Source organism: Phodopus roborovskii, unplaced genomic scaffold (genome assembly GCF_943737965.1).
Source record: "Phodopus roborovskii unplaced genomic scaffold, PHOROB, whole genome shotgun sequence".
NCBI lineage: Eukaryota > Metazoa > Chordata > Mammalia > Rodentia > Cricetidae > Phodopus > Phodopus roborovskii.
The window spans coordinates 22,356,877-22,379,271 of NW_026126410.1; the positions used below are offsets into that span (position 1 = coordinate 22,356,877).

A 22,395-nucleotide genomic window follows, 5' to 3' on the forward strand; every position below is an offset into this window, starting at 1 on the left:
AGCTCATTATCTGTGTCTGGGCAAAGTCCCAATTCCCACCACTGCAAAGTGAAACTGATCAAAGCCTAGCTGGTCCCAATTACACCATATGAGTATGTGTACCATGACCTGTGTATAATCTCTTTACCATCAGAGTTCACTTTGTAAGTTATTTGCATCTTAGTAAAAATGTACTAATTTGGAAATGTGGTGACTATATAAGCAGAATTTTGGTGAAATAAAGCTTGCCCCCTAAAAGCCAGTACCACAATTCTCAGTTGCTCAGCATTGCTTAGGGTGCTTCATTCCATCATCAAATGAACTTCAAATGGAAGCCTTCTATTGTAACCAGCCTTGGTAGAGCTTGCTGAATGTAATAGTAGACCTGGTAGATGTAATAAAATCAACTACTAGCCTTGAGGATATGGAGTTACTACATTTGCCTTAGTTACTGAACTCTTACTGTCAGAGCTACTGGTAACTGTGTCCCTAGACTGCTGAGACCTGATTAATATGTTGATTTAGTAATTGCCTTCTTTTTTTCGCTTACTCAATGCTCACTCTGCTATCTTCTATAACCTGAAGACAACAAAATTACAAGTGTCTAGTCAAGAGGATGAAAGCCACTCTAAATATAACCATGCTAGGAACAGTGCTTGTTTTACACACACACACACACACACACACACACACACACACACACACACACCTTCATGTTTTTATTTGTTAGTTTGCTTGAGGCAGAGGCTTGCTACATAGCATTGACTCAGCTTTCAAGGTGCTGGTGTTACATTTGTGTGGCACCACACTTGGCTTGTACATAAACTTTTTTTCTTTTTTTTTTTGGTTTTTTGTTTTGAGACAGGGTTTCTCTGAGTAGCTTTGGAGTCTGTCCTGGCACTCGCTCTGTAGACCAGGCTGGCCTCAAACTCACAGAGATCCACCTGCTTCTGCCTCCATAGTGCTGGGATTAAAGGTATGCGCCACCACCACCACCCAGCTATACATGAACTTTTGATTGAAGTATAACACATATAAAGACAATGACATGTCCCTCCTCCCTCCTCCCCCCGGAATGACTGGAAGGAGCAATGGAGGCTGCGCTGGAGAAGAAAAAGAAGGTCCCTGCTGTGCCAGAAACCCTTAAGAAAAAGCGAAGGGTTTTCGTGGAGCTGAAGGTGAAGCACTTTCGGAAAAAGTTTGCACTGAAGACACTCTGGAAGGCATGGAGGAAGCTCATCTCTGAAAAGGCAAAGCATTATCACAAGGAATACAGGCAGATGTACCAGACAGAGATGAACCAGAGATTCACATGGCTAGGATGGCAAGGAAAGCAGTAAACTTCTATGTGCCTGCAGAACCCAAGCTGGCATTCATCATCCGAGTCCAAGGTATCAATGGTGTGAGCCCAAAGGTCCGCAAGGTGTTGCAGCTGCTCGTCTTCCTCAGATCTTCAATGGCACCTTTGTTAAGCTCAACAAGGCTTCAATTAACATGCTGAGGATCGTGGAACCATACATTGCATAGGGGTACCCCAACCTGAAGTCAGTAAACGAGCTCATCTACAAGCATGGCTATGGCAAAATCAATAAGAAGAAAATTGCCTTGATGGACAATTCCTTGATTGCTCGATCTCTTGGTAAATATGGCATTATCTGCATGGAGGATCTGATCCATGGGATCTACACAGTGGGAAAACTTTCAAGGAAATCAACAGCTTCCTGTGGCCCTTCAAATTGTCTTCTCCACGAGGTAGAATGAAGAAAAAGACCACATAAACAGGTTTATTAAAAGGATGAACTAAGGTGCTGCCTGTGGTATTTTTGTAATCTGGTCAGTTAATAAACACAGCTTGGAAAAAAAGAAAAGACAACGACATGTCATTATACAATAAGTTGAATTTTTGTGAATGGAAGATACCTACTTTACTTGATACAACTCAATAAATGCAACAGAATCAGCCACTTCCATAGCCCCTCTGAAGTTGTCTTTTGGGCTGCTCCCCATATGTGACAGGACTGCATATTGGGATTTATGGGTGGCTTCAACTTCAAACACATCTGAAACCAGCGCTGCTGAATCGATGCATTCAGCCCAATAAACTTGACATGAAAGTCGGTGGACGACTTAGACCACAGAGATTCAACCCAGTTCTTGGAAGGTCATGATGATTATAAGGAAGAAATAAAGTGTTGAGAAGATGGGCTCAGTTTCCAGTTCCACAAAAGAAACTCCTCAGACACTGGTTTTAAAAAAAAACTCCTGATACTAACCTAAACTGACATCTTTGATGGTTGTAAAACATTTTATTGGTGGAGCCAATAAGTAAAGGATCCATTGACTATGTTTTAATAAAACATGGTATATGAGTGTGACTTTTCTGTGCTCCACCATAACCATTAGACTTTGGATTATAATTTAGAGTTAAGGTGATTGTTTCCCCCTGTAGTTTGGGAATTTTCCAAACTCTTGCAGAATGCTTGCTACTAAAAGAGAGTAACAGACTCCCCCGCCCCCAATTCAATTTGTCATTTTCCTTTACATTTTACAAAAAGCTTCAATATTTACTGCTCTTAACAGAATACCAAAAACAATAATAATTAGAAGCAGCTCACTACAAGGGCAGATACTCACGTTTGCAATGTTACACTGCACCCATCTAACCACACTTTTAGTTAGTAAAGTCATTTAGTCTGTGTGGTTAAAACTCAAGCAAGTCATCATTTCAAGGTACATCTCAAGAAGACTTCTGGGTGTTTCTGTATCTTACAGCCATACAAAAGCTGCTGCTTTAATTTCTAAGTAGGACAGACACGCCCACCTGACAGGAAATACATGTGTTAGTTGCCTGTGTCAGAGTTTCTAATTCATTTAACCAGAGAGGGAAGGAGTCCCTTCAGCATCTTCATTCACACTCACACAGCATGCAACTTAAGGAACCTGTAGCAAAGCTGAAAAATCCAGTATGTGAACCTGCTCCTGGGGTACTGTATGCAATGCTGAGCCCCTCTGTCCCTCCAGATCTGCTCTCTCCTATTTACCTGGGGTCTGTAGCCCAGTGGGGAACACTAATGCACTGCATCCAATTTGCCCACCTGTAAAATGTCTGTTAGAAATAAGAGAAATTCTTTGTAAAAGCGCTTAAATACAATATGTAGTAAGTACTCCCCCACAAATGCCACCAGTTATTATAGCCTCATGGACACAAGACAGAGCAGAGTATGTGACATGTCACTTAATGAAAGAAATTCAGGGCTCACAATCTGTGTCTGGCACCCCTGCTTTAAGGGTGAAGGCTGGGAGGGGGCGGGAGATGAAAGTTGCATGCATTTCCAGGGACTGGAAACTTAGGAACAAAGCAGTAGACATTCTCAGGCCCCAGAGACCCATCCAACATCAGCCTTGTCTAAGGCTCACACTCGAGCTACTTATGTTCTGGCCCCTTTCAGAAAAGTGACAATCCCCAGAGCAGCACTTGGCAGCTGCAAGACATTAACATTTAGCCTCTGACTGTGGACCAGATGCAGAGCCGACTTGAACTAGACACTCAGGTGGGGAACACTGGATTTCACTGGGGGGAAACTCAAGACTCACAGGTGACAAAGCTTTGATTCATGGCCAACAGGGAGCTTGTTTCCTCTCCTATGCAGAGTGAAAAGTGTGGGCACTTTCAGATCTGACAGTCTAGAGGACTGGCGGGCCACGACCAGCTCCTGCCTAGGCAGCAGGCAGGCACTTGCATGAAAACTGCAGGAATAGGAATGGAGGGTGTCCCAGGTCACCACCTAATAGTTGATGTCCCTACTGACCTGTGTTTATAGAACACTGGCTAAAAGCATCTACCTGTAAATCCCAGTTCTGCAGACTGGGATGAGTGGGGGCCAAAGCAGTTAATTACCTTAAATCTACATATAAACTCCCCTTTAAACATGCTTTTCCTGACAGTGCTAACAGGGTGTGGAATGCGCTACCTCGAGAATGAGGTACTTTGGATGCTACTATACTTGTGTGCTTTTAAAGTACTGTTGCTGCTATAACTACATCCAACCATTTGCAAGTTTACTACAATATATAGCATGTACCAAATGCTATCCAGAGCCCTGAAAATAATGAATAAAACTAACTCCTTCCTTATGAAATGTAGCTTTTAGTATGAACTCTAACAGTTAACCAGACTGAGGGAACATTCTATACAACACATGCATGCATGCGCGCGTGCACTACAAGGGTGGGATTTGCAACATTCAGAGGCAGTTTTGAAGGAGAAGGGGAGAAGAGGGACCCCAGCTAACATGTGGAAGACAGAGATAACTGCGAAGAATCCCAAACATCCCAGGATAGCTCCTGTCTCAAAATGTAAATCATTCTTAGGTTCAAAAGCCCTCTTCTAAGCATTTAAATCAACATAAATCAACATATAATGCTGAAACATGAGTCTATTCAATTTTCATATTTTATTGAGATGTTTTGGTTTACCATGGTGAGGATGGCACAGTGGGACAGAGCTCTCTATCCTCGTGGTCAGGAAGTGGAGAGAAGAGAAGGTGCAGGTGTGAAGTAGACCCTTCAAAAGCACACTGCCAATGACTCACTTCCTCCAGCCAGGCCACACCATCCCCCAAATGGCACCGCTAGCTGGGGCTTAAACACTAACATGTAAGGCTCCATGTTCAAGCTGTAACACTCACTCGATAATTCCTCATTTTCTACAAAATCCCCAGACTCCTTAAGAGGCAATCATTTCCCTGTCTTCCCAGTCCTTCGAAAATAAAAATCAAACCACCACTCTAACTTTCATCTTCTACTAATTCACCCCATTGTGAACATTTTCCTAGAGACGGGAGCATACAGTATGTGGTCCACTAGCTCTGACTTCATTTAGTATGTTTTCAAAACACGCACATGAATTATCAGTATCTCATGGTTATTTCAATTCATGAATATAGTGCTTTGTTTTTGCACTCGTCACTTGACTTATATGTTGGTTGTACTTTCAAAGTACTGTTACTGCTGAAATATGTATGTAGAGTGCATATGTGTGGGTATATATGTATGGGTCTATGCTCACAAGGCCTGTAGGTTTGTACAGTGCTGGGATTGCAAAGACAGATATATTTACCTTTCGGAGGCATTTCTGCGTTTTCTAAAGCTACTGACTATTACACACTCTGACACAATGCAAGGAGTTCTGATTCCAGCCAAGGCTTCTGGGCTGGCAATTTTTTATTTATATGTCAGTATGTGTGTATATGTTATGTGTATGGGATGTCCACACAGTCCAGAATAGGGCATCTGTTTCCCCAGAGATGCAGTTGCAAGCTGCCTAGTGTGGGTGCTGAGAACTGATTTCCTCACATTTCAGTCTCTCTTGGAGAGCCCTTTGAAGTAGTTCAGCTTTTTAAAAGTTGAAATCCCCTCTACAAGGAATGTAACAGAGCGAATGTAAAACAAGAACACTTTGGTTCTGTTTCTACCTACGCTGATTACTTATCTTCCCAAAACTAGAACTTCCATTAAAAAGCCTATGCAGTTTAAGAAAGACTGTTTACTTGCAGTTTTATTTAGGTAGGTCAAGAATAAAGTGGAGGCAGGAGGGCTTCATGAATTTTGTATCTACTCCTCCAATGCAAGGTCCCTGGACAAAGCTACTGGTCATTGTCCAGGGTTACACAGAGTGGCTCCCTAGATTCTGATGGAGCTGAAGTGACAGCCACCTTATACTCACAGAGTGGTTTATGGACCAAGAGTGTGTTAGAAATGCAAGCTCTGAGAACAAGAGAGAAGGCTCAGCAATTAAGGGCATCATCTGCTCTTACGTTGATCCAGATTCAGCTCCCAGCACCCATATGATGGTTCACAACCATCAATAGCTCCATTCCAGGGGAGCTGATGTTCTCTTCTGGCTGTTGTTAGCCCTGCACACATTTGGCACCCTTCCTGTACTAGATTCCCACTGGAGTTCCCATACATGTAAAGTGAAAAAGCACTGAACAAATTGAAAACCCCATACCATTATGTTCTGCCATGATGCCCATTGTTTCAATATTCTTTAAAAACATAGTCTCTTAACCTTAAAACCTATTTTATAGCTATGTCCCACAAAAAAGGAATCCCTGTGGTGTCTTGTTTTATTGTAGCAGGGAATGTTTAGTTCTGCTTGTAGGCTCAGGCCAGCCCTCAACAGAGATGTAACCAAAAGACACAAACAAGCAGCCGCACGATTTAGATAAAGCCGCTTTCATCCTGCCATGCTTTTTGATTCTTGGAATGTTTCTGCTTTTGACACTTGGACCCATCCCAAGCTTTTAGTCCCCACCAGCTCTACATTTCTCACACTTTTCCTTTCTCACTCCCCACCCCCTGTCCCCCAAAGAGACAGTCAATCCATTGGTGTTGTCCCTAGCATAGGACAGTGGGGGTGGCAAAGGAGGAGAAGATGGCCTGGTAAGAGGCTGAAGGTCTGGGCAGCACACTGTCAGTCATTTCATCGCAACACAGTGGTGGCTGAGCTTCATTTAAACAACTGTATGAAACCTCCGTCAATGACAGCAGATAATCGACTGAAACACTATGGTGGCAGTATTCTATAATAAACTATTGTTTTTCAGTTTACAGAGGAGGAAACTAGGGCACAGGAATTTAGCAACTTGTCCAAAGTCCGAGAATAAGCAGAAGAGCCCAGATCTAACCTTAACATAGCATCTTGAGGGCTGGTCCTCCACCACCATGCTGAAACACGGCTATTTGCCAATCACTCTGTAAAACAAGGTATATACTATGGATTCTAACTAACTGGTTGGGCTGCTCTTTAAGAAAAACAGAAATGTCAAACCAAAAACTGGAAGCATTTGGCCAAAAGCAAACATAGGCATCTCCCTGGGGCAGCTTAGGAATATGGGGACTCTCGGACAGATGGGGATAAAATCCTAGCCCTGAAGCAAAGAGCCAGCAATGGAGGTTCCCTTTCCTACAAAACCACTCAGTGAGTTGTGCAAACTTCCCTGAAACAAATACCTCAGGACCAGGAAGGGATATTTCCCAAGGCTCTTCATCAGAAGGAGACTTGAGCTGCTCTTCAAAGCCCCTAAATTTCAGTTTGGCAAGTTCCAGTTCCCAAAGAAAGAGTAAATGTAATATTCTTCTGGTTCCCAGGATTAGAAGGAAAGATGTTCTCAAGGCTGCTTTCAGAAGAATGACTTTTCAGACATGCTCATTCACAGAAAATCTTACTCAAATAAACTCTTCTGTCTTCTCCTATATGGGCTCTCTGAGATTTCAACATCTCCCCAGCCTCTGGAACTAACAGATTAAACAGCTAACACTCAACAGAGATAACCATTCCCCAGACCCTACTAACACTAGTTACACACAAGCTAGAATCCAAGTATCAGCAGCTACAGAAAGGGAAACTAACATCTTCATGCACAAAAACATTGGGGTTCAAAGAAGCTAGGGAATGCTTGGAAAAGCAGGATGTGAATTAATTGTCCCAATGCTTTTCTGTTGGAGACAGGGTCCAGAGATACAGATATACAGGCCAGGAAGTCACAGTAATCCTCTTGCCTGACCCTGAGTGCTGGGGTTACAGGTATGAGCCCTGACACCCGGCTCTCAGGCCCGATACTGAGGTTCTCTCCCACCCTTCCTGTGGTCAGTAAGAGGCTTGGGCCTAGATCATGATGGAGGCCAGCTTCTGCACAGTTGCTGAGACCCAGGCAATTCATTTTCACAACAGAAATCTCATAATCCCAACCACCTAAACTCACTTCCATTTTCATGGTACACTTTTCAGAAGATGCCACTGTGGAGAGGGGGGGGGGGAATAAATCACCTTAGGGACACCCAGGAAAGTGAAGAATTTTCATTATGCTTGAATCCAAAGGCTTGGCCATGATGCAGAAATGTGAGTGTGAGGCATCCTGGCTCCCTCTCCTCAGCTTCTGGCACTCTATCTACCTTCTGTCATGCTATCTACCCACCAGCTCCATGCTTGTCTCGAGGCCATCAAGGACTGTCCCACCTCAGAGTCTTGCCTTGTTATTCCAGGAGCTATGACTCCAGAAAGTTTCAGCGATGTGCTCACTGCTGCCTCTCCCGAGCCTAACCAGAGTGGTGCCTAACCTCTTCACTTTCTTCAGTATACCTGACAACACTCTGAAGGGGCCTTTGCTTACTGCCCATTTGTCCATCAGACTGTATTCAGAGTATGGGAGTTCTGTCTCGCTTTCTTCAACTTCCCTAGCACACAGAAGCGGGTTTTTGAATTGTTTTTGTTTTTGTTTTAAGGTAAAACTTCAGCTTTGTTTTTTTCCACCTTTCTCAAGTCCAGGTACAACAATGAACTGGCATAACTGTAAATTATTATCTGGTTGTAACACATGTTCTTGAGGCAAACTGTGTCCTTGGGCTAAGAGCAATTTCGCTTCCTAACACAGGTTCAAGTGGTTCCCAGCAACGTCCTAGGGTCAGCATCAGCTAAGATCAGCTGAGAGGCAGGCAGAAACGCGAACGCTCAGGCTCTTGCTCACAGGCTCGGAAGTGAATGTGGAACACATTCGATTTCCTAGGTCTGTGGCATAGAAGAAAAAAATGTTTTGGTCTCAACTCTACTTTTCCTCAGGCATTTCACATTAAAAGTTTTGCCATGGGCCACTACAAGGAAGCAAACAAAAGAGCTAAGGAAGGTTGAAAAATTAAAATGACCCATAGGTCATCCAAAAATCACTCAAACCCATTAGCCTAGGTTTACTCATCAGGTCACATAACCGACTCAAAGGCAACTGAAAGGTTTTATGGCGTTTATTTTAACAACCGAATTTTAGCCACTGAGCTCAAATGGAGGTGGGCCTACATCAGCTTGCAACTAGGCAACAACAGGAGATAAAAAGTCTGGATTTCCCTTTCAGAGTACACCCTTGCTTAGTAGCTTCTGTTATAAAAGCAATAAAAAACTAAATGCCACTCTGCCAGAGGGTGTTGCAAAATCCCTACAGCATGAAGTGCCACTACCTACTGGCACTGTGTGGGTGGAAGTCAAAGAGCAACCTGGGGGACTGGCCCTTGCTGTCCACCTTGTTTTCAGGCCTCTTTGTTCACTGGTGCACATACTAGGCTACCTGGCCCATGAACGTCCTGTCCCTATAGGACCGCAGAGATTACAGACACCTGTCACCATATCCTGCTTTTAAATGGGTTCTGGGGATTCTACTCTTGCATGGAAAGTGCTTACCCATGGAGCCATCTCCCCAGCCCTGGTTTTATGGACCACTACAGGGACTACTGATCACTACATCTACCAGGGATCCACAGGACAGACAGACTGAGAAATGGAAACTTCTGTTGCGATGTGACTGGCATGAAGAAAGTGAAAAAAATATAAAAACGGTGCTGAGGTTTGATTTTGGAGTGTCCTTCTTGGAGTCTTTTAGGAAAGGTAAGGCCTAGCTGGTAGAAGGAAGTCATTAAAGGTGTTTTACGCTTCCCTTGTGTTCTTTGGCTCCCGGTCTGAGACGTGGTCTGGAGTGAATCTCTGCTGTGAGATGTGATCGGGGTGAATCTCTGTTGCTCCCACTGCCACTGATGGAGCCAGAGTCCATCTTGCAGCATGGTTCCCACCATGACAAATGGTGGGGCAACAAAATCTCCCACCCTTGTTCCTGGCACAGAAACTAGGCAAGTAACACATATAAATATGATTGCTGACTCTTCCCCCACCCCCTCATCCCCCCGAGACAGGGTTTCTTTGTGTAGCCCTGGCTGTCCCGGAACTCACTCTGTAGACCAGGCTGGCTTTGAACTCACAGAGATCTGCCTGTCTCTGACTCCTGAGTGCTAGGATTAAAGGTGACACCTTAACAAGTGGTAAGTGGCCATAAGTGCCCAGGATTGCTTTCCAATGCAATCAGCACTAGTATTTCTGGGCTGGTTCTCCTGGGGAAGGGTTAGGGGGTATAGGGGAAGAAATGGAAGATTAGTTTTCTAAAGCTAAGAAACCCTACAGGGCTGGGGTCTAACTCAAGGGTACAGTGTTTGCCTGGCATGTGGGGGGCCCTGGGGGCTGGGAAGGAGGAGGGGGAAACTCATGCTTTGAACATAACGCATCCCCAGACTCCAGTGTCTAGAGTAGAACAGGTGATGTGTATTAATTCCAGAATTTCTGGGTCTCTGTGCTAATTCTTTGATGTCTGTGCCAGGATAATTGAGACCATCAGAAGACAGATATGTGAAGAAAACTGAAAAGAAAGAGACAAATGAACTGCGATAAATGTATGACAAAGGGGAAAGTCCCTTATCCAGCATCTCAACAAATGGTCCCTTAGTTGACTCTAAGCCTGGCAGTTTGCTAATGAAAGAAGACAAATGCAGCCACTGTGGAACTTAGTGGGGGTTACAAGTCTTGAGACACTAACTCAGTGGGATGGGTTCTCGGGGATGCTGGCAGTTTGTAAGGCAGTAACCAGGACTAAAAAGGAGGATACAGATGTGTGAAGGACAGGCACTCGTTACGGATTGCACTGGCCTCGACCCTTGAACTGCCCTGTTGCTGCTCTGCGTGAGAACCTCCCGATCCAGATGCCCTATTTCTTGTGAATGATTGAGGGCAGGTCATTGACTGTGTACTCGAGAGCTCCACCCCCAGCCTCCCTGCTCTGCTCTCTACCAGAGTGACCTAGTTTCCCAGGATCTCTCTGACCCCTGCATTGGGGGTAGCTTGAGCCCTAGAAGGCACTGGTAACCAACCAGGAAGAGGAGGTCAGCCACACAGCCAGGCATCAATTACACACTGCCATCTTTAAAATTCTTCACTTGACATACTTACTCCACTTATTTTGAGACAGGGTTTTGTTACATATATTCCACTGGCCACAAACTTGTAGTAATCCCCCTGTTGCTGTCACCCAGGTTTTGGATTACAGGTAGGACAACTACTTACTTAATCCAATTTTGCAAACAGCTTTAAAACAATATTTTTATTAGTGCTTTTTAGCTTCCAAACCTATTCTAGTCACATTCCACTTACCGCATAATTTTTCAATAAGATGGTATTCTGCTTTAACAAAGACTTCCCTTGAGTGTGTAACAGACATGATTTATCAGAAGTAAAATTAGCTTAACTTGTATACAAGTATTATATTCTAAAAAGTGTGTGTGTGTGTGTGTGTGTGTGTGTGTATAAACTAAAAATTTCCCTCAATTCCACAAGCTTCTTCAGCCCACCTGTAACTTCTCGGGATACAACACCCATTGGGATGCCTGGCTGAGAAGTTACTCTAAGTATGGTGTGTCCTGATTGTTGATTCACTAATTGCACTGACCATCTGCATCATCTAGGGTGATTACAACCCCTTCCTATCCAAACTGTGTTTGTATTTATGTTGGTTTGAAAGAGGTGTCTCCTGTGTTCTCCTGCTTTTGACCACTTGATCCCTTGCAGGTGATGCTATTTGGGGAGGCTTAGGGGGGTGTGGTTTTGCTGAAGGAAGCTTTGAGATCTCCCACTGTGCTCCCTGCTTCCTGTTTGTGGATGGAAATGTGAGCTCTCAGTTGCTGCTCTGGCACCATGCCTGCCACTCTGCTACCATTTCCTTACCAGAATATGATGGTATCTTGCCCTTCTGGAACCATAAGCTCCAAACAAACTCTTGTGTAAGTTACCTTGATAATAGTGTTTTATTGGGGCAACAGAAAGACACTTGCAAGGAAGATTCAATGAGCCTTACTCTTGTATCCATCATGACTCTGAAGTCAGCATTTTTTTGGATGACAATTATAGCCTCTCTCAGAGAATATGAGTTGGCTGTGACATCCAGTTTGGTAGTTTCCTATCCTCTCCAAACTGTGCATTTTCACTTCTCTTGCCCCATTTGCTCTTCGTCCTTGTAGACCTGCATACAACTGTTACTAATAATCACTTAAGAGTCAACGTGAAGCTGTCTTGAAACATCCTCTGCCAAAGAAATTAGCCCATTACTTTGTCATCTGGCTTCAAACAAGTTCTTAGGGTGATGGCAGAAAGTGGCCAGATTCTTTGCCAAAGCATCCCAAGAGCAGTCTCTAGGCCCGTGGCTAACACTGTTCCCCTTGATCTGAACCAATGCAGGTCATGGAAGCCTCAACACTACTGACTTCCAAGCTCCTACTAGGGTGGCTTATTGAGCTCTGCTTAGTGTTTAACTGCTTTTCTAGTCTAAAACCCCAAGTTTTCCCACATTTCTCCAAAAAACCCAAACCAAACCAACAAAAACAGAACCAGCATGGTCAATCAGGTCTGTCACATAGTCTACTTCCTGGTACTAATTTTCACCTTAATTATTCTTCTATTATTGTGATAAAACATCATGACCAAGGCAATTTAGAAGAGTGAGCTAATTTGGACCTACAGCTCCAGTGGGTCAGACATGACAGTGGAGTGCAAATAGAGGTCAGCAGGCAGACATGACAGTGGAGTGAAGATAGAAGTCAGCAGGCAGACATGACAGTGGAGTGCAGATAGAGGTCAGCAGGCAGACATGACAGTGGAGTGCAGATAGAGGTCAGCAGGCAGACATGGCAGTGGAGTGAAGACACAGGTCAGCAGGCAGACATGGCAGTGGAGTGCAAATAGAGGTCAGCAGGCAGACATGACAGTGGAGTGAAGATAGAAGTCAGCAGGCAGACATGACAGTGGAGTGCAGATAGAGGTCAGCAGGCAGACATGACAGTGGAGTGCAGATAGAGGTCAGCAGGCAGACATGGCAGTGGAGTGAAGACACAGGTCAGCAGGCAGACATGGCAGTGGAGTGCAAATAGAGGTCAGCAGGCAGACATGACAGTGGAGTGAAGATAGAAGTCAGCAGGCAGACATGACAGTGGAGTGCAAATACAGGTCAGCAGGCAGACATGACAGTGGAGTGCAGATAGAGGTCAGCAGGCAGACATGGCAGTGGAGTGAAGATACAGGTCAGCAGGCAGACATGGCAGTGGAGTGAAGATAGAAGTCAGCAGGCAGACAAGACAGTGGAGTGCAGATAGAATTCAGCAGGCAGACAAGACAGTGGAGTGAAGATAGAAGTCAGCAGGCAGACACAGCAAACGGAGCAGCAGCTGAGAGCTCACATTTTGAACCACACACAGAAAACATGTAAAATAGTATGCATCTTATGAAATCTCACAGTCCACCCACAGTGACATACTTTCTACTTCTCTCTAAACAGCCACCAAATGGAACCAAGTATTGAGATGCCCAAGATATATGGAGGACATCTCACTCACACAACCACATACTACTTACCCTTTGCCTCTGTCATCAAAATACCTCATAGAAAACTTTGATAGGAAAAATCCTTTTAAAAATTTATGTTTATGAGTGATTGCTTACATGTATGTAGGTGTACCACATGCATGCCAGAAGAGCATGTGAGATTCCCTGGAACTGGAGTTACAGACAGTTGTGAGTTGTCCCGTGTGTCCTGGGAAGCAAACCTGATTCCTGTGCAAGACAAGTGCTCTGAACCAGTGAGCTAGCTCTGCAGCAGCAAGAAGAAATTATCTTAGCCCAAGTTTCAGGGGCTCAGTCTATGGTTGTTTAGTCCCATGCACTTAGGCAGAACATTACGGTGGTGGGAATGAGTGACAGAGGTTGTTCTCTGGGATCAAAAGGCAGTGTAAAGGGTAATATAAGAAAAGACTAGGGATTGTGTGAAGTACATGCTTTAGTAGCCATTCCTGCCAACCAGATCCCACTGCCTGCCTTTCACCATCTAATGAAAGTCAAGTGGAAAACCAACGGCCCAGTGTCAAACGAGGCCCCAAATGGATTCATTCACCTTTAAAAATTGATGCAGGGTTGGAGCTATGGCTCAGAGATTAAGTGCACTCCTGCAAAGGATCCAGGTTCCATTCCAAGCACCCAGATGGTGGCTCACACCATCCATAATTCTAGTTCTAGGGTTCAGATGCCCACTTCTGATACCATGGGCACAAAGCATGCACATAGTGCACACATGCAGTAAAACATTCACACTGTGGAATAACCCTTCTCTACTATGTGAAGATGTGCTGCTCTCATTATTAATAAAAAGCTGATTAGTTGAGAGCTAGGCAAGATTTTTCTGGACAGAGAGAATGCTGGGAAGAAAGGTGGAGTCCAGAGAGTCAAAAGGAGTTGCCAGCCAAATGCAGAAGAAGCAACATGGGAAATTCACAAACGAGGTAAACAAGCCTCAAGGCAGAACACAGATGAATAGAAATGGGTTAACTTAAGTTAACAAAGCTGGCTAAAAATAAGCCTAAGCTTTTGGCTGAACGTTTATAATTAATATTAAGACTCTGTGTGGTTATTTGGGAGCAGATGAAAAACTCCACCTACACACTCATACACACAAAAATAAAATATTGTGTGACTCAAAATAGAGTGTGTATAGCTTAAGAACCACCAAGTATCAACTGGAAGCAGAAAGCTATGAGTCAGGGGATAAAGAACATCACAATCTGGGCTCCAATTTATAGAGCAGTTTCAAGAGAGGAACACTTAGTCCATAAAATCTGCAGCCCAAGTACCTATCATGATCTAAGACCAACCTTCAAAGGGAAGCTATACGATGACAACGCAGAGAGGGGCAGAGGCTGCAATCACACACAGTCTATAACGGTTTCCATTAAACAATTTGGAGAAGAATTGGAAGAGGCTGATCACATGGCATGACTAGATTTCTAAGCTGCAACTGCTGGTATCTCACGTATTCTTATTCTGAACAAACAGAAAGGCGGAGGGTAGAAAGGGCCACAGGCCAGAGAAGTGTCTCACTGTACTGGCTTGCAGAGATAAAAACTTAACGTCTCTACACTTCAGCTCCACAGTCATCTAAAAATACTTATACGAGTTTCTGCTTTCAAGGTCAAAAAGATCAGGTTTCTGAGATGTGAACCCTTCTCTCTCTCTCTCTCTCTCTCTCTCTCTCTCTCTCTCTCTCTCTCTCTCTCTCTGTGTGTGTGTGTGTGTGTGTGTGTGTGTGTGTGTGTGTGTCTTGTCTCTCTGTCTCTCTCTAACCCCTCTCTCTCATTGCTCTTTTTGAGGTCTATGTACATATGCCCTAGTGACTATGGTCCCAGCCGTGATTTTATTTAGTCTGGTTGTTCCTAAGACAAACATACATAACTCTAATTAAAGGCATGTCCAATACAGGGGAAACCATCTTGAAGCAATTAGACTCTTCTACGGTAAGGTTTCAGGGTACTGACAGCCTCCCACTTCCTCACCTCCCCCATGGAAAGAGAGCAGAGGGGGCAGAGGAAACCCAAGCCTAACTCTATAAACACAGCCTGGAGCTATAACTTTCTGCCCTGATCTATTCTGTTCTCTGACCAAGCCACCACCCTGATTTCCCTCTTCCCCAGATGAATTCCAGTCATTCAACTGCTTTTACTTCTTAAAATCTCCTCTGTAATCAGTGTCTGGGGAAGACATTTTCTGACAGTTTCTCCTCTTGCCATGACAGGAGATACTAGGAAGAAACTAGGAAGTCTCAGGAATTTCCAAGCTACCTATCTGGTCTTGGGCTACGGTATTTTCTGGATAACGACTGAGCAATGGCTACTTTAACCAACACATAGTACTGTATCACTGGACACAGAGCCTGGGCAGATCCATGGCGAGTTTGCTTATAGAAGAGGGTACATAAGGAGAGAACATGTAGATAAGGGCATGGATGAGAGACAGCCTTAAGTCAAGACTCTGCACTCACAGGCACAATCCCTTACCCTAAAAATGTTCTAGAAAGGGATCTCGCAGCCTAATTTTGCTAATTTGCTTTTCTAAAGGAAAGGAAGAAAAAGGTAGAAAATGAGACCAAATATTCTCAGGGATGTAATGTTCAAGTTCATGGTGTGACCTTATCTTTTAGAGATAAAGTGAATCATCTCATACATGTCCACAATGAGCACCATTCGTTTCTAGAAGCTCCACGTTTCTAGAAGCTGACAGACCCAAGAGCTGCAGCTGAGGGAACCATGATGGGAGATGTCATTCTGTATATGCTTCTCATACTGATTAATGAATAAAGCACTGTTGGCCAATAGGAAAGCAAGATAGGAGGGACTAGGAGACAAGGAGGAAAGAGGAAGTAATAAGGAGGGTCAAGATGGAGAATCAGGAGAGAACAGAACCGCCAGCCGCCTCTCGCTGGTAAGACCACGTGAAAATACATAGAAATGGGTTAATAATTAAGACAGAGCTAGCCGATAAGAAACAAGTAACCGGGCCAACAGAATTTTATCAAATACAGAGTCTCAGTGCATCATTTGAGGCAGGCGCGGTGGCGGGACCAGACCAGGCGGTGGGAGGAAAAACCCGTACTCCTTACAGAACCACACTAGTACTGGACAGTCACAGACTCTGAACTATCCTTAGGACATGTGTTATCCAACCAAATGCACCTAGAAGGACCAGAAACAACCAAACTTTTCCAGAAACAAACAGATCACAGGGAACCTAAGCACAGAGCAGTCAACACCTAGGGTGAGAAGGCCAAGACAACAGAGTGATGCCACATGGGGCTCCTTCAGGCAGAGAGCTCCATTTACATTGTTATGGGGTGTTGAAGGGACAAGGAAGATGGTTTCTGGTCTCGCAGCCCCACCTCAATGGGAATATTCCAACCGCTAGTTAAGACTAGAAGCATAAAGCCAGATAAGAGTCAATGCAATGGTGCCTCTAGAACTGAAATCTCACAGTTACTGGTTAATCATGTCAGCCCTCAAATAAATATCCCAAATAGGAAAATCAAGTGTTGACTCATGTATTGACAGATGATGACTTATGGAAAGCCCCTCACTGGAAAAGGGGTCAATTAGTTTTTCCAACTTTTACCGACTGGTGGCAGGGGAGGGGGCGGAGAGCTGGCTTCTGAGAGCAAAATAGGGAGAGCCATGGTGCAGAGGTCTCATTTTTACCATCTGTAAGATGGAGGAGGGGATTTCTGCACATCGTTACAGTCGGTACAGTGGTGCCATTGTAAGAGAGCAGAATAAACACTGGCACCAAAACATGGGGGGGCCCCGGGGCACCCACTAAATGTGCCGCACATATGACTCCACTTATATGGAATATTCAGAACAGGCAAAGGCACAGAGATTGCAAGCTCATTGATGACTGGTGGGGGAAGACTCAGAGAGGGTGGGAGGGTGGGGTGACAGCCCAATGGGTACAGCATTTCCTTGAGGATGATGAGCCCCACTGTGACAGCGCACAATGAAAACAACTGTAGGTTTTTAAAGCATTACAATGCCTAGTTTTGTGTGATGTACCCTTTACCACAATAGAGAAGGGAGGCTAGAACATGGTCACCGTAGTCATCTACTCTACACACAATAAAAGGAAATAGGAGACAAATTTCACAGGGTCTTCATGTCATGAGTGCCATCTTGGTCAAAAGTTTCATAAGCACTTACCTTGCCTTCCCTAGGGATAACTATAAAAGGCTGTCTCTTATGCAGACACCTGGATGCAAGGAGTACTTGCAGGAAGGCTGTGGGAGACCAGCACAAAAGGTACTGTCTGTCACCAGAAACCTCAGGACAAAAGCATAGACTCCCAGCCTTCCAAGGTACAATGACTCAGACACCCTTTTAAAGTGCAATTCCATTATAGATGTTCCTAGACTAAGAATCATCAGTCTGGAGTGGGAAAGACGAGGTTTCTTGAGTGTCTCCTGTGAGAACTGTACACACAGTACCTACCACCATGGGCCATCCATACTCTCTTGGAACTTTACTAGCATGAACACATGGTGGTCCCTCGGGAGAGACTTCACCGCTGCAGAACAGGAGATCAAGGACAAATATCCCATTTGCTTTACCTAAACTCAAAGGAAACTGAACGTTTTGTACGAAGAGCTGGGCAATGAGTTATCTGGGGCTATGGGAGCCATATGGCCTCTGCTAGAATTATTCAAGTTCTGCCTCTGTAACTCAGGGCAGCAATGGACCAGGACTTTAATGAACAACAGACAGAAAGCCATGTCTGCCAATTCTGCTAAAAGTCTAATATTTCTAGACATTCTCAGAAAAGCAAGCCAGTCACCAAATGGAGAAACCTGCCAATAACCCCACAGCCACATTTCTTTCCTTCCCATGCTGCTGGGATCTCTGGTGACAGAAGCAAATGGCACGGAAGCCCTTGTCTCACAACTGCTTCTGAGGACACCTAAGTAAGGCTCAGAGGAACACGGTAGCACACACCTTTAATTCCAGTACTTGTGAGTTGGAGGCAGGTTTGTATTTATGAGTTTAAGGCCAGTCTGGTCAACATGTGAGTGAGTTCCAGGACAACCAGGGATACATGAGACTCTGTCTCAACAACAAGAACATAGTGAGGCTCAAGGATTAGGAGACCATATGATAGAGTCCACATGAGTCTGTGTGGCTCAAAAAGTCACACTGTTTTCAATACAACTACCAGAGTAAAGATGACTCTAAGATTCTCTCCCCCTATCCCTCTCTCTCAACAAAAGTTTTAATTATGGCAAGCAGGAATTTGATGCATACAAACATAAAGGAAAACCTTATTACAGTGTTCACGCAATCACTATCTATGCTAAAGACTGGTTTAACAAATTGCAAAGTAAGGTTGAGAGTCTTATCCAGGGAAGAATTATTTCCCATCTACCTACTGCTTGCAATCCTGGTGTTGTTAATTTTCTGGTGCAATTGTTGTTTGGTTGTTTCCAGGAACAAACACAGCCACTAGGGAAAGTCCAATGTATAATTTGGATTTGGATGGGAAAGGAAACAAATCCATACATGTTCCAGCATAGGTTAGGAAGGGGTCAGTAGTGATTTTTCCAAGTCTCCGGAAACATGACGAAATTCCCTTCAAAGATTCTGGAGCCCAAGCTGAAAACCCTAAATAAGCCAATGGGTTTTTTTTTTTTTTTTTTTTTTTTTTTTTTGTTTGTTTGTTTCTTATAGTGTTGGAGATGGAGCTCTGGGCTTTGGACACACTTTGTAGACACACTAACATGGAAATTCTCCCCAAGCCTTAACGAATACATGTAAAAAGCAGTCTTTTCTCTTACGCGGTCTTTCCCTCACTGTCGTGCTTGGTGGCACTTGTCCCTTTCTTGCCCAGCAGTGAGGCCACCTTCTCAGCATCTCCATTCTCCACAGCCTGCAGCAGGCGGTCATCATTCTTGTTCCATTCATTGGTCTGTGGAGCAGAAGACAGAAGTAGAGGGGTGAGCGACATCAGCCACATGACTGTCTCCCGGGGCCCAATCAAGTCCTGCTCTGGAAAAAGGACCTTTACAAAGTGTCTCCAGCTTCACCATGGGAACACCCAAGAAGACTGGTTTTCCCAAAGAAACAACAGTTTAACGAAATACCAGCCAACGGAAAACTCCAAGATAGGGTCACTCGCTTCAGCCACCCTGCAGATGAAGCAACACAGAGTACACAATGGGCCAGTTTACTCATTAGCTGATTGCTAGCTAACCTTGACAGCTGGTGCCTGAGGACGAAGGCCTTTGACCTAGTGCCCTGTTCACTCAAGTGCACTGTGCTACTGAACCAAACCAGCTAGCAATTCAAGTTTACCAAGGATTGAAACAGAAGTTCTTCCCTCTGGCCGGTTCACCAGGCCTTGGTGCAGTGAGCTGTCTGCAGGTTTTAGCAGCTGTTCAGGCTGCCGACTCAATAAAGTATCACTAGGGGCAGACGAGGCCTCTGATCAAGTTATCAGACATCAAAAAGCCAATGTGGCTGAAGGAGTGAATTCTTAAGACTGCAAGAAACTGCATGTGGACTAGCAAAGCTCTTTATGATTCCTTTGAAACGTGTTTTTATCAGTTTGTTTGGGTCACAGTCATCCACATTCCTACACCAACAGTGTACTCACAAACAAAAGATTAGGCATTATCTTCACTATAAGCCAAGCTTCCTACTGAGAGGAAGTCAGAAGGGCTTGGCCAGGACACCAGCTTTTATTACTAGTCTATGCCATGTCACTTAACTGCAGCACACACACTAAGAGATTGCACTTGATTTCCCCCCCCCCAGAGTGCATTTGTTTAAAAACAAACAAAAATAAAATTTCCCTGAAGTACATTTAGGGCCAATGACCTCTAGCTACACAATCCTGAAAAGGAAAAGTATGCTCCCATGTAAAATCCTCCCCTCACCTGAACTAACTAAACAAAAGATGTGAAATCTTACTGTATGGAGGTAAAAGCACTTAAGCTAGACAAGGCCCCATGAATGGATTTTCTGTCTCCTGCTGCTAGGGTACTCCATTCTTTAGAAAAAAAAATCCAATGATGAGAGTTTCCTAAATCACTTCCAGATGGATGGATCTCCGGGGAGGACACAGCAAGGAAGGTCTGGAGGGCAATGGTGCTTGCCTGAGGTCTCAAGTGACTGGTCTAGGTTGAATGAATTTCTCTGAGCAGATGAAGCCAAGAGATGATGGCTTCTCCTACGTGGATGCCCAATAATCTGCACAACCAATCAGTCTGTGAGTGCTGCACATTGGCTTAGGGTGGGCAGGAGACAAGAGTGGGCGCGCATACAAAGGGGCGACCTTTAGTTTGAACGGAGGCAGGGATGATAACCACACTTTCTTCTATACTTCATCTGCCTTGGGAACCTCTCTCTCCATACACTGGCACCTCCACCTGCCACATTATCTCCTTAGCCAGACACAACATGGGGGCATGATTAAGACACATTCTGATGTCGCCTCTTTTAGGTATCTAGAAGCAAACTGTTTTTCCCCAACCCTTATCCCTATTTTCCCCTATCCCTCCACCAAGAGGCACAACATTGAAATCAAGCAGTAAAAGAAACCTTAAAAGTTGTCTCGGCCAATCTACAGTCAAAAAAGATAGGATCCAGCTGGATAAGGAAATGAAGTTTGACATTCTCTCCTGACATCCTAAAGTAATCCATTTGTACCCTAGAAGCAAGAAAGGTTTCCAGACACCACCACGTAGGGACAATGTCTCTTCCTTTCTCCCTGTGAAGATCACCTCCTCTAACAAGCCTAAAGACAGGCCCCGCCCTGGGCACTTTAGGAGTTTTCTACCCAAGTTGGGTGTTGGTGGTGCACGCCTTTAATGCCAGCACTTGGGAGGCACAGGTAGGAGGATCTGGCCAGTCTGGTCTACAGAGTGAGGTCCAGGACAGGCTCCAAAGCAATACAGAGGAAACCCTGTCTTGAAACACCCCCCCCAAAAAAGTTTTCTACCCAGTTTTGGGTTAAGCTAACATACTAAAACAAAAGAGAAAAGACACTAACAGATGCTGAGACTTAATAAGACTTTATGCCTTATAAAAAAACATCTGGCTCATGTAAACATGAGCTGTGATAGCAAGTACTTCTTACTAGAAATTCGTAATTAAACAATGAAAGCCACTGCTTAGAACACTGTCACCTACCACCTACACACAGGCCAACTTCTAAAGCTGACCAGGCCCTGTAGGCTCCCAGGGTCTTCCTGGTGACCTCTCTGTGCTACTCTGCTCTGTTGTGTCCTCAGGGGCCAGCGACTCAACTCTACTGAAGCCTCCCGTCTAGACGAGATGAAATATGGCATCTGGCTTTTGTTCGAGGCTTCTGGTTTGTTCGTTTTATCCCAAACCCTCAGTTCCCTGAAGACAGTGAACTGCAGCTTTGCTGTCTTCCATCCCTGGTGCCTGGAGAATGCTCAATACGTGCTCCCAGTTGACTAACTTAAATCCCTCTCGACTTAGCAAATATTTGCAGTGCCATAATAAAAATTCATTCTCTCCTAAACAATTAAATCATGTTTCAGTCTTTCAAAAATACATCCACAGGGTAAATGGGTCCAACTTCCTTAGCTCTTCCACAAAAAGTTTAGTTTTCCAAGATTTTCTAATCATGTATACTTCCCACAAATTTCTTCATGACTAAGGTGCCAAACCTCATAAATTCAACCGGGGTGAGCCAGTGTCTTCCTCACAAGAGCCACCCAGATGGCAGTGAGTCTGCAGACTCTGGATCCCATTCTAATCTGAGCCAGGGATTTAAGATGACTCCCAGGAGTCCATTAGGTCCAGAATTATTCTCACTGTTCCCATTCAGGGACATCTAGCATCTACGCCAAGGCTGACTAGAGGTTTTATGTGAATCAATTCTGTCCTCCACAAGGCCTTAATAAGAATAGGATGGGAAAAGGAGAAAACAAAAAAACAAAAACTATCCCAGCACTGCTTGTCTCCCACAAGAGCTCAGGGTTTCTCTCAGGGACACATGTTCAATGTGTCCCTATGCGTTCATAAGATCTGCACTCCTCATAAGAGACATTTCCAAATGACACAGATTTTAGTGCAGTCAAACATGGGGAGACCACAAGGCAAGCACGTGCTCACAAGGTGAGCACGATGGGATGCAGCAGCACAGACAGATGCTACTAACAAATGTTC

At 44.4% G+C, this 22,395-nt stretch overlaps 1 protein-coding gene across 2 annotated transcripts in view; it reads right to left on the bottom strand.

The window, feature by feature from the left end:
• Rai14 (retinoic acid induced 14) overlaps positions 1-22,395 on the bottom strand; it is a 133,047-nt gene that overhangs the window by 35,416 nt on the left and 75,236 nt on the right. For both annotated transcript variants that reach the window (XM_051182533.1, XM_051182534.1), the window contains exon 3: positions 19,032-19,162. In XM_051182533.1, coding sequence (XP_051038490.1) covers positions 19,032-19,162 — 131 coding nt within the window. The remainder of the gene's footprint in view (positions 1-19,031; positions 19,163-22,395) is intronic.